The 12316-nt window shown below is 41.1% G+C and overlaps 1 protein-coding gene across 1 annotated transcript in view; it reads left to right on the top strand.

Moving 5' to 3' along the window:
* Window positions 1–9270: 9270 nt before the first annotated feature.
* The window catches only part of LOC107284232 (protein bicaudal D homolog 2-like), a 17098-nt gene continuing 14052 nt past the window's right edge, over window positions 9271–12316 (top strand). Inside the window, exons 1-2 of the mRNA XM_015812259.1 lie at window positions 9271–9483; window positions 10102–10314. Of these exons, the coding sequence (XP_015667745.1) occupies window positions 9271–9483; window positions 10102–10314 (426 nt within the window). The remainder of the gene's footprint in view (window positions 9484–10101; window positions 10315–12316) is intronic.

The raw sequence follows: 12316 nt of genomic DNA, 5'->3' as shown, positions 1-12316 counted from the left end.
TAAAACTAAACTAAACTAAAACTAAACTTTGTACTGTACATGTTTTTTGTAGTATTTTAAAGTTCTCTACTTAGAGGAATTTGTATGGAAAAGAACATTTCGTTAATACACAAAAAGTCACAAGATCAAAAACTGGAAGCTTCAATTAAAACTCCAGATTTGCGCCTTGATCCTAGACAAGTTTACACAAAGTAAACATATCTTCGGCATCTGGAAAACATTAAGAAGCCTCCCCAGTGACACACTATAACCCGTTTACTTCAATGAGGCTGCTTCTCTCCCTAGGAAGAGTCATTTACCTCGCCCAAATTTTGCAGGACAGAAGCACAAATTTGCTTTCCCTAAAACCTGTTGCAGAAGTTAATCTGTTAAAGATAGTGTCTCATTGGATAACAAAACTGCCAGTCATTCGATGTTCTTGCCTTAGTCCGCGAACCGTTAGAAAAAAAAAAACGAGGCAGGAGAGAGGTGGGATAACAGTTTTTTCCAACCGAGAGCTGAAAGGTGGGACTTACTGGTGGAACGCTTTAGGAGTTCAGCCAAACAGAAAGCAGGAGGGGCGGGATTTAAGACTCTGTACTGCTTTCTTAACCTATCAGATGAGAAAACGGTGATTCTGTTAAAAAACCCTGTCCAGTTAGAGCTGCCCATGAGTGTCGGAGACCAATCAAGTTTCTCGCTTCTCAATCTACGTGTCGTATAACGGACAGCAGAGTTTCTCGTTTAGGCGCGCGAGGAATTTCAAACGTTCGGGGTGGGGGAAGGAGCGGGGCTTATAAAGAGGATGGGCGGGGTCGGATGAAAGTGAACCACATATTTTATTGGCGGCGGTGACTGGTGGGGCTAGTCGCCGGACGCCAAAGGCGCTTGACTTGTAGACTTTGGAGAAGAGGGAAGCTGTGGCTTAAAAACACTCCCGAGTGGACAGTTGCTTTGCCTGTGCTGAAAAAACAGAATTGAGCCCAGATAGTTTTTCGGAAATTCCCTTCCCGCTCAATGGGCTGCTGCTATTGGCGAAGGCGAACCACGCCCCTTTTCTGAAAAGCAAGGTGAGAAGTTTTGGTGTGGCTGCCGCTGGGTAGGGCGGGCCGGCGGGAGCGGGAAAGACGGAGTCCGTTCGGGTTGATAGGAATCGCCTTCCGCAGCAACAGTTTTATGTTACTCATAATTGCCAGCGTGCATCTGGAGGGCGTTAGGCTGGGGGAACTGAATCAGGCACGCGTAGTCTGCCGTCTTGTAAAAGCAAAACAACAAAAACAAAAATCCTGTACAACTTGAAAGCACCTTGGCTTAAATGAAGTGTTCCGTGACGGAGTTATGGTGCGCGGGGTCATAGTTTGGGATTTGCAAAGTGTATAGTTTTATTCGAAAACCGCTTTCAAGCAGTCTTGTGTTTTGCGTCCTGTGAAATGAGAGGAGGGCGTGCACCTTTTAAAAACCAGCGAGCAAAATCCTGCCCACTATATCACAGTGGAAAAAGGGGTTTCGGGAGTCATCTAGTCCAACCCCCTGGTTATTGCAAGGAAACTGCAACTCCAGCGTCCTATACACGGTGTGAATGCTTCTCTTAGTTACGTTGTAGGGAATGTGAGGCAGCATTCTTCAGTATCATATAATGGTGCAACCATTGTTGATTGTTCAAACTTACTAAGGCTTCATTATTTTAACGATTATGGCTTATCACATGTTCTTGGTGAAATGGGTATATGGAGAGTTCAAGCAGAAGGTACGTGATGCCTCCTGGGCAGGCTTGAAACACTTCAACACCGAGTTTGCCAGTTACTGCCTTGTTCCAGTTGTTCTACTACTGTTATGCTCTGTTTGCTTCATATGTTCAGTTCTTGACTACAGTGGGTTTCTCTACATAGCAAATGTAGGTCATGGCTATGTTAGCTCAGATTATTTTCATCCCCAAGCACACGTGTGCACACACACTGTCCATAATTAGCTTTTGGGAAAAGTTTAGGTTGACATGCTAGCTAGGAATTATAATGGGAGGAAATGCTGTGAATCGGGAGTATTTTCACATCTGAGACCATTTCCTGACATTTGAATTGCTACACTTTCTAGTTCAAACGCCTCTAAATGGTAGGCCTTTGCCTACTTAACGCTGTGCAGCACTTAGTCTGCAGATACAATACATTTTTGTTCTTTTTCCGGTGGACTGGCCAGGAAAGGAAGTGAAAAAGGTTTGCCTCTGAAAGCAGAAATCTTTTTTAGACATTCTGAATGAAGCAATATTGTAACTTATTTCCTATGGCTAGTCTTTAGCTAACAGTTTGGTAACACAGTTGTTGCTCTTCAGGGGGCCATGAATTGTAGAAGATTTCGACTTTCTGCTCCTTTAATAAGGATCTCACCCATTTCTGAGATGGCAGAAATTTTTTAATAAGCTGCTTGTTCCCAGCGACAATTTCTTAGGCTTCTGTCAGGAGATGCTGAAACTAGAAGCAGGATTAGGTAAGTAGGTTTTGTTGTTAGGAAAAGCTAATGAAGTTGTTCCCAAGGAATTTCAGGCAAGCTGTGTTTACAGGTAATTTCAACTTGACTACAATTGGGACCAGAATTTCCTTTGCTATGCAAGGTGGCTCTTATATGAGTCATGCCCAATTTTATGAGTTTTTGCCACAGTTAAGTGAATTACTGTAGTTAAGAGAATTATATAGTTAACAAGCAAATCCAGCTTCCCCTATTGACTTTGCTTGTTGGAAGCCAGCTGAGAAGGTTACAAATGGCAGTCACATAACTCTGAGCTCCTGAATACATGTCTGTTGCCAAGTGCCTGAATTTTGAGTATGTGATCATGGGGATACTATAACTATGGGGGTGCTGCATCTGTCGTAAGTGTGAGGATTGGTTGTAACTCACTGTTTTCAGTGCCATTGTAACTTTGAACAATCACTAAATGAATAGTTGTAGGTCAAGGATTACCTGTATAGTGAAATCGAGGTTCAGATTCTTGCATCTTTTTTTTCTGCAGTGCAACCAACTTAAAAATTTTCTTTTGGGGGACTTGGAGAAACACTTTATACCTGCTGCTTGTTATGGTACTGGAATAGTTTGGATTCAGACTGTTTACTTCTGACCTTGTCATAACTAATTTTTACACAACAGTGTTGTGGCTCTATTGTGTCTGATTTGACTTGCTGCTTACTGGTGTCCAGATTTTGCATGTGCAGGGCACGTTAAGCAAAGTTATTGATTATACCTCAGCTTTTATTTTCCTTACACTTTATGTATATCACTGGCTGGTAGTAGACATTCTCTAATCAGGACAAGAATTGAGTTTGTGAGGGAGATACTTTGACATCTGGCTAGTGGGCTGTGGACAGCTGCTGAGTGCAATAGTGCCAGCCACAATGCCTGGATCTTTCTGTGAGAGAAAGAAGCATGCTAGCAGGAAAGATGTTGGGCATGATCATACCATGTCACAGTAGATGCAAGCAGAGAAAGGTCACGAGTTCTCTGTTCCAGAGCCTTCATCTCTTGGCACATTTACCACTTGCTTCAGTACCTATTCCTGGATATTTAGTTTCTTGGAGCTAATTGGTTGGGAGGGTGGAGGAGCAAAGTTTTTTACTTGCTTTTTCAACTTGGTTGATGTCCTATATTTATCCTTTTGTCCTAGGTATGTACTTTTAAGAGTTGCATTTCTGGACAGAAAAGCAAACTAATGGACTGGTTCCTTTTCCATCTTGTAGCTTGCCTGCAGTTCAACTTAGGCTAATTCTTATGTTTTATTTATGCAATTCTTTGGAGCAATATAGCTTAATTGCTGCTACTATCTTTTCCCCTCCAAGTCAGTGTATGTATCTAAATTATTTCCCGTAATACATTTTTGGGAGGGAAAACCTTAGCTTGACTTTCATCAAGGTTGGGTCCCCATAATAATTATTAACTCTGGAGAACAACTGTATCTTTTGTGTGTTTAGGATACACAAGCAACTCTTCAATTGTAAAGTTAGGACCAATGTATGCCTAATTTATTTATGCTGTGGGTTGAACATGTTTTTGTGTAGTTCCTGTCAAATGCACTTACTATGTGTGTAACATCATTTTTAATTCTCATTAAGTCAATAATTGTTAGAAGTTTAGACATCAAAGAGCCTGAAATAAGCAGTAGAACAAACACGAAACAGAAATTAGAGAAATACTGTGGATATAATTTAATTGAACTTAGTAAGGCATTTGATAAAGTCAACCACAATGTACTATTTGATAAAGATAGAAAAAATGTGGGATAGACAGCATCACCACCAGATGGATTTGTAACTGGCTGACCAACTGCACTCAACATGTTCTTAATGGACTGCATCTGCATGGAGGGAAGTATGCAGTGGGATATCCCAAAGCTCTGTCTTAGGCCCAATATCTTCACCAGTGATTTAGACGAGGGGATAGAAGGGGAACTCATCAAATTTGCAGACAACATCAAGCTGGCAAGACTAGCCAATACTTCAAAAGATAGGCTCAAGATCCAGACAGATCTTGACAGACTTGAACACTGAACCCTATCTAACAAAATGAAATTCACTGGTGAAAAAAGTAACGTTTTACACTTAGGCAAGAAAAGCCAAATGTACAGGTACAGATTGGGTGAAACTTGTCTCAATAGCAATAACTGCAAGAGGAATCTTGGAGTCCTAATGGACAATCACATAAATATGAGCCAGCAGTGTGCAGCAGCAGCCAAAAAAGCCAATACAGTCCTTGGCTGCATTAACAGAGGGACAGAATCAAGATCATGTGAAGTAGAAACACTTTAAAATACCTTGGTAAGACCACACTTGATATATTGCCTCTAGTTTTGATTGCCATGATATAAGACTGCCTCTAGTTTTGATTGCCATGTTGAGAGTCTAGAAAGAGTGCAGAGAAGAGCAACAAAGAAGATTAGGGAACTGGAGGCTAAAATATGAAGGATGGTTGCAGGAATTGCGCATGTCTAGTTTAATTAAAAGAAGGCCTCGGAGTGACATGATAGCAGTATTACGATATTTTAGGGGCTGCCACAAGGAAGAGGGGGTCAATCTATTCTCCAAAGCACCTGAAAGCAGGACAAGAAGCAATGGATGGAAACTAACCAAGGAGAGAACCAACCTAGAACTAAGGAGAAATTTCTTGACAGAACAATTAATCAGTGGAACAACCTGCCTCCAGAAGTTGTGGGTGCTCCAACACTGGAGATTTTAAATAAGAGATTGGACAATAATTTGTCTGAAATGGTGTAGGGTTTCCTGCTTGAGCAGGGGGTTGGATTAGATGACCTCCAAGGTCCTTTCCAACTCTGTTATTCTGTTAAACACAAACAAAAACTCAATACTTAGGATTGAGCATTTTAAGTGAAGTGGTTTTTGATTTGTCAAAGCATTGAAACATTTACTATAATATAGGTAGTCCTACGACCACAATTGAGTCCAAACTTTCTGTTGCTAAGATATTAAGTAGCTCTTGTCCCATTTTACGACCTTTTTCGCCACAGTGAATCACTGCATTTAAGTGAATCTTTGCTGGTCAAAAGCCAGCTGGAAAGGTTACAAATGGTGATCACATGACCCCAGGACAATTCAACTATCATAAATATATGCCAGTTGCCACATGTGTGAATTTTGATCATGTGACCATGGGGATGCTGCAGTGTGAAAACTGGTCATGTCACTTTTTTCAGTGTTGTAACTTCAAACTGTCACTAAATGAAGGGTTTTAGATTGAGGACTACCTGTAATTGCAGAACCTTAGTAATTATCTGTTCATAGACAAATGAACATTCTTCTTTATTTTAAATAAAATGAAAGAATTACAATGAGACTAAAAATAATAAAACAAACACAGAATATTCTTTTAGTTAAGAGGAAAATGAATATATCTGTATATGCTGTAATGTAAAAAAAACTAACTGAAAACGAAACAAAAAAGCAATATGAGAGCAGTAAAGAAACTTGTTCGGATTAGAAAAAGTAAATCAGTGAACATGACATTTTTTTCTCTTTCAGGAAGTATGTTTTCTCTTCCTTTAACCCTTGCAGCAGCCTTGTGAGGGAAGTCAGCTTGAGTGTGTGTGATCAAAACAAAGTTAGCTAGAAAATATTTGAACTTGGCTATGTAGTCTTAATGTGAAATATATCCATTAAAGCAATGACTTTTATAGATTTTAAATCTCACCAAGCACGTTAAGAAAGAAATAACTGCATTTTTATGTTTCTGCTTTTGTGCCTGCAGTTTTAACTTTGCTGAGGAAGAGAAGGAGAAGCTTTGTGTGCTGCTAGGTTTGTGCTGACTGCTGCAGGGCTAGTAGAAAAAGTTTTCTTTGTTAATATAAGAAAAAAAAATCTGCAATCCAAAATAACATTCATGGAATATTTGACTTTAGGCCGTTAAGAATAATTTGTGAGTAGTCAGCTGAGACAACATACTGTCTTAAAATTACCTACCAAAAAAATCTACATTTTCAGATCAGTTGATTTGCTGACAGTGGTATTTATTCATTCATTCTGTTCAAAAACATAAAGTCAAAAGTTTGCATTTTCCATTTTCCATACATAGAGACAGACTATAGATGCTGGTGCCATGTCTTTAATTGCTTCTTTATTTCATGATTCTTTCCTTCTCAATGCTTCATTAAACTTGAAGCTACACTAATTGGATCACAGTGTGCTCCACAAATCAGGTTTCCAAGATATAGTTTTATAAAACTTTAATCGGCCCTTAACAGCCCTGAAAGTTCAAATGACATGCATTGCACTACCGTTAGTATTGTTGTCTAGTTGCAGTGTCTTAAGAAGCTCCATGGAGTAGGAGTGCCCAGGGAAACATTTTCAATGAGTATGCAATATCTTATTTTTCCAGAAGCCCTTCAAGGATAGAAGTAATGTAGGATACACGTTAACTTGCATTGCATATTGTTTAAGAGCAATCTTAATTGTCTGTCCTTTAATCTGGCTCCTTTTTTGCCATTAATTCTTAACATTTGAAAGTCATGGAGGAACAGGTAGTGCTTAGATAAGTTAAAGTGCAGGCTGTGTTTATCTCAAATGTAGGTGTAGCCATGAGCACAACTTGGCCTACCAGCTATTGCTGCATTATTTTTTAAATATTTTATTTATCATATATGCCACCCATCTCATAGAAACATACTCTTAGTGGCATACAATAAAAACATTAAAGAGAGTAATTACAAAAACACACTACAATTAAAACTTTATTATAAAAAGCAGAAGAGTAGGGAGAGCATTACTGTAGTTGTTACACATGATATAGCCACCTCATTAAATCTGCATTCTTGTAAGACCCCCAAGCCTATTGACATAGCCAAGTTTTAAGGCACTTCTGGAAGCTGGAAGGACATCAAGGATGGGGCCAGTCTCACCCATCAAAGCCTGCTGCGCTACATCCAGATCCCCACAGCTTCTAGGTCCTAGAGTAGGAAAAAAACCTATAAAAACTTTATACAAATAGTCCTTGGTTAATGACCATTGTTCAGCAACTGTTTGAGGTTATGATGGTCCTGAACAAATGGTTCTTAAATCCAATCCTTGAAGTTCCAAACATCCCAGCACCCTCTTGGTCACGTGATTATAATCTGGGTGCTTAACAGTTGGCTCCCACAACTGCATTACATGATCACCATTTGCAATCTTTGCTGTTGGCTTCTTATAAACAAAGTCAGTGGGGAAGCTGGCAGGGAAGGTTATAAGTCACTCTGGTAAGTCTCCCCCACCTGGCATAGATATTCTCAGACCAGTTGCTTTCGTTCTGTGCCTCAATGGCCACTCGCATGCTCTCCCTGACCCAGCAGCAGCCACCTCTGCCATGCCTTGCCAGCCATCTGTACATCCTCCCTCACTTAGCAGCAGCTACTTCTCAGTCCAGAGGCTTGCTTGTGAGCCATCTGGGACTTGCAACTTCCTGCTGTCTTCTCCGACTCTGTGGGAAGCCAGTAGGAAGTTGCAAGGTGGTCTTCACTTAATGATCCATGATCCTAATTTTACAGGACAGGATGGCCGGAATTGCCATCACTAAGCAATATGGTCATGTCATGACACACTTTTTGACCGCATTGCTTAATGATGGAAATTCTGATCGCCATTATCCTCATTAAGAAGGACCAGCTTGCTTAATTTAGAAATGATCTGCCATTCCTTTATCTTGATGTGCTCAATATTGATAGCCAAATCTGACCTTAGGTTCTAACTCAGTTTACCTTTCCAATAAGTAACCTAGTCGGAAGATCATTTAAAAGCAGTTTATTGGGGTACCCTTATAAAGTGGGATTTCTGTATGAAAAAGGAGAGAGAGAACTTTGAACCCCATGTTACCTTCCTTTTTATAGTTAACACAACAAAGAAAATGGAAGAGGAAAGTTGATTGGACAGGATAAAAGTAACCCCCCTTTGCATAGGAAGTCAGTTGCATGTAGTCAAACATGTTACATATTTGCATCCCATAATATCACATGTTCATTAAAATAAGGTCTGACATCAGAAGGGACGTAAATTGTAAGGAAAAAGATTGTTTGGAGTTCACAAAAGAGATAAACCAAACCCCAATTTGTACTAAGAAACTTTTTCTTATCTGGAGATAAGTTTAGGAATGTTAAAAGCTATTCCGCATTCCAGTCTGTAATGTGCCTGAACATTATTTTAAAAGAAAGAAAATAAGTCAACTTAAACTACAAAATATGAAGTAAAATATAAAGTAACTATGTTAGCTAGCAAGTTACAAAGTCCATGTCATGTGCCCCTCAGTATGTAGTATGTTAGGCCTTCTACCCTTTGTTAGGCAAAATTTAGTTTATTCAGATACATATTCATGTTTTGTAGGATTGTATCGAGATTGGTAGCCAAGGGCTCCACTTAAGATTTATTGAAATGGTCAAGTACTGCAAAATGGGAGGCCTGCATCATTCAGTGGATAAGAATGGCTGAAAGACTAAATAGGACTATTTTTGGACTTTGGATTTCCCCCCCAACTACTGCACTCTTGGTGTTCACAAATCCTGACAATAATGGTTATTACCATTGGACTGCAAGTTGCCCACCTTGGGCTATATAATAAGTGAATTAGTCTTACATGGAAAATTGGTCACTTAACTCTAAGGATCACTAAGTTAGAACTATAAACACACAGTGGTTTCGGCTGTATAGGGATCCTATTCTTGAAATTAAAGGGAATTGGTTGTGCTGCCCACTGGATAGCCCTATCCTTAATTCTATCTAACGTATTCATTATTCCCAATTTCCTACCACATTTTTATTTATCATTAGGTATAGCATGCCAGAAACTCTCATGGCCCAGGATCCTACAAAGCTGCAAGCAGAGGTGGATCGACTAGCAGCTGAGCTGCAGGAGGCAATCCAAGAGAATGTCCAGGCAGCCCAATATGGGCTGGCTGTGCTGGAGGAGAATGAGGAGCTCAAGCAGCGCTGTGGAGATCTAGAAGGTCAGCTAGAGGTCCTGCGTGTAGAATTGGCCCACATGAAGGAGGTACGTGGAACAATTTTCCAGCTCTGCCTTTGACCCTTTAGGACAGACATGTCAAACACAAGGCCCGGGGGCCGGATGCGGCCCACGAAGTGGTTTCATGTGGCCCATGAAGCCATCCTGGAAACAGTGAGGGAACAGCCCCCTCTGCCTTGGCCCTGGTCCAGGCCAGCCGGGAGCCAATGTACAATTTTATGGTGGCCATCTATGCTGAAACGCATTCAATCTTAGCTCCATAAGCCAGCCCCCCCCCCCCCCCGCATGGCCTGAGAGGAACAGTGAGGCTCCTCCAGTGGACCATGCCTTGGCACTTGCCCTGGTCCCACCCCCTTCTGCCAGAGACCCTCAGATCTGTCCCACTCCTGCCCAGGCCCCCACAGGCACCCTTGACGCGAATGATGTAGAGCTGGCCACACCCACCCAGTAGGCCACACCCACTCCATCCACGCCCACCCAGTAGGCTGCACCCACCCTGGCCACACCCACCTGGCCCCCTGAGGGCAACCGCAATGCTGATGCGGCCCTCAATGAAATTGAGTTTGACACCCCTGCTTTAGGATGACCTAGCTTGGGCAGTGAGGATGCTGTTTCTTAGAATGTCTTCCATCTTCTTTGCCTTAGGCTTTGGCAGAATCTCATAGCAGTCATAAACGAGCAGCAGTTGATGGGGAGAACCGGGAAGAGTCTCTACTCAGGGAATCAGCTTCCAAAGAGGCCCATCTGACTCAAACCATTGAGGAGCTTCAAAGTGATGTGAAATTCCTGAAATCCCAGCTTGACAATACAGGGGCGGAAAATGAGCGGCTCAGCGTAGCTCTGCGAGACTTAAGGAAGGTAATTTGGGCAACTCCTGATTTAGGAGAGAGATGCTTGGAAGCCTCGGAATAAAGTAAATTATATAAAGTAATTGTATTCATATTAAGCAAATGGCTATGTTCTGGTACTCTTAGCCAGGAAGAAAGAGATTGCAACACAACTTTGAAAGTAGTATAGCTGAGGATCTCGTTACTGCACAGCTGGTTCAGTTTTTATTTGTCTTGAAATTTGACCAGTTACTGTCCATGTGCTTTAGAATTTCTGCTGCCGTAAGACTTGGAGAGTTTACTTTTCATGTTTAAACCGGACCTTAATTGCTACACTTGGGTTTCCAGAATTTATAAATATACTAGTGTAATGTCCTGCTTATTTAGGAAAAAGTCACAAAACCATCTCTCCCCACTCCTTTTCAGACTTAAAGCTGGGAAACAGGGTGTGGGAAATAATCCAAGCATTTAAACTTTCACTTGAGAGATCCTTTGAAGAACAGAAAAAAATGTAACAATCTTCCTACCGAAAACACCTCTGGAAGGAGGCCATGTTACTTTAGTCTGACATCCCAAGTGTCTGAAATATATTTTATCCATAAAATTGTACTGTGGTTTCCATCTGCTTGACTCAGAATAGTGGTGGGTGGTGATTCTGGAGGTACTTCTGATGTCTCAAAAGTGCAATGCAGCAGACTATTTCTGGCTGTTTTTCAGTCTTGGAACTGGAGTTCTGTATCCACTGCCGAATTTCTGAGACATTCAAAAGATCTGTGCAGCCACAAGTTGGCGATAAGCATTTGACTTTCTGTAAAGAAATTAATATTCATGTGACTACTAAATTCTTTCTTGAGAGTTAATGCAGCAATAACTCTATTCTGTGAAGGGAGGTGTTAACTTTTCCTATCATATTAACATATACTCTTTCTGTTGCATTCCCTTCCTTAGGAAATAACACTTTTTGCCCCTTTTCAGAGACCAATCAAGTGTGCTGCTGTATTTGCTGCTTTTACCCCTTTCTTTTGCATGCTTCTCATGTAAAGAACAAGGCTTCCCAGTGGTAGACTATGTATAGTTAGGTCCAGTTTAGAATGCTGGATCGCAAATTCCAAGGGTAACCGTCAAAACTTATTTTTAGGGGACTTCCGGTGGTGACAGGCTGCATCGCATGGCGGCTTTTGTTAGCCGCCCGCCTGGGAGCGCGTCAAAGCCTGAAGAGACAGCGTTCGTTAGCTGTCTCTCGGCTCGGAACCTCATCCCTCGGGCAAAGGGGGGGGTGAGTAAGTCCGGATACGGCTCGAGCTTCCTCTCACCCCGGTTTTGTTATAATCGGGGTTGAGAGATGCTAGCTCGCCCGGAGTCTGGACGGTCTCCGCGCCCTATGGCACCTTCGCTCCTCTTTTGGAGCGAAGCCAGATGCAGCTCCCACCTCTGCTGTTGGAAGGTATTTGGACTTAAATCTTAAGCAGACGGAACTAAACAGGAGGTTCGGATTTACAGTGGATTGTTTCTGACTTTGACTCTGAAATATACTAACATCTTCTTTATTTTGTGGTGATTTAAAGTGAGAGAAAATGGCTGCGGACTTGCCGTTTCTCTGGAATACTTTCGTTGTTTTTTTTTTTACTTTCACTTTTTTTTGGTTACTGACTGGAAAGAGATACATTGTTACTTCTCTGGCTCTGGAAAGTTTTAGCTGCAATGAATTTGTGGTGTATACTGGCTGGTGATATTAATACTGCTATCCTTTTGGATTAATGAAGTATATTTAAAGAAATTTGGAAGTTTTAAAATGGCTGCGGATCTGAGGGGAAAAAAAAGAGCGAGAAAGAATTTTTTCTTTTTGGTTGCTGAGTGGATCTCATTGAAAATGTCTTTACTTTTCATTATGAATGACCTACAGAATGTTTTGATGCAAGCAGTCAAGCAATACAGTGTGGAAGTTAAAAATCTATGTCTTAAGAGATTGGAAGAATTATATGGAACTGTGGCATCTGCTCTCCAGAAGTTTATAGTTTCAGATTTCATTGAGC

Source organism: Protobothrops mucrosquamatus, unplaced genomic scaffold (genome assembly GCF_001527695.2).
Source record: "Protobothrops mucrosquamatus isolate PMUCROS unplaced genomic scaffold, P.Mucros_1.0 scaffold76, whole genome shotgun sequence".
Taxonomy (NCBI): Eukaryota; Metazoa; Chordata; class Lepidosauria; order Squamata; family Viperidae; genus Protobothrops; species Protobothrops mucrosquamatus.
The sequence above is the reverse complement of the archived record's forward strand: the minus strand, read 5'-3'. Positions and strand labels throughout refer to the sequence as shown.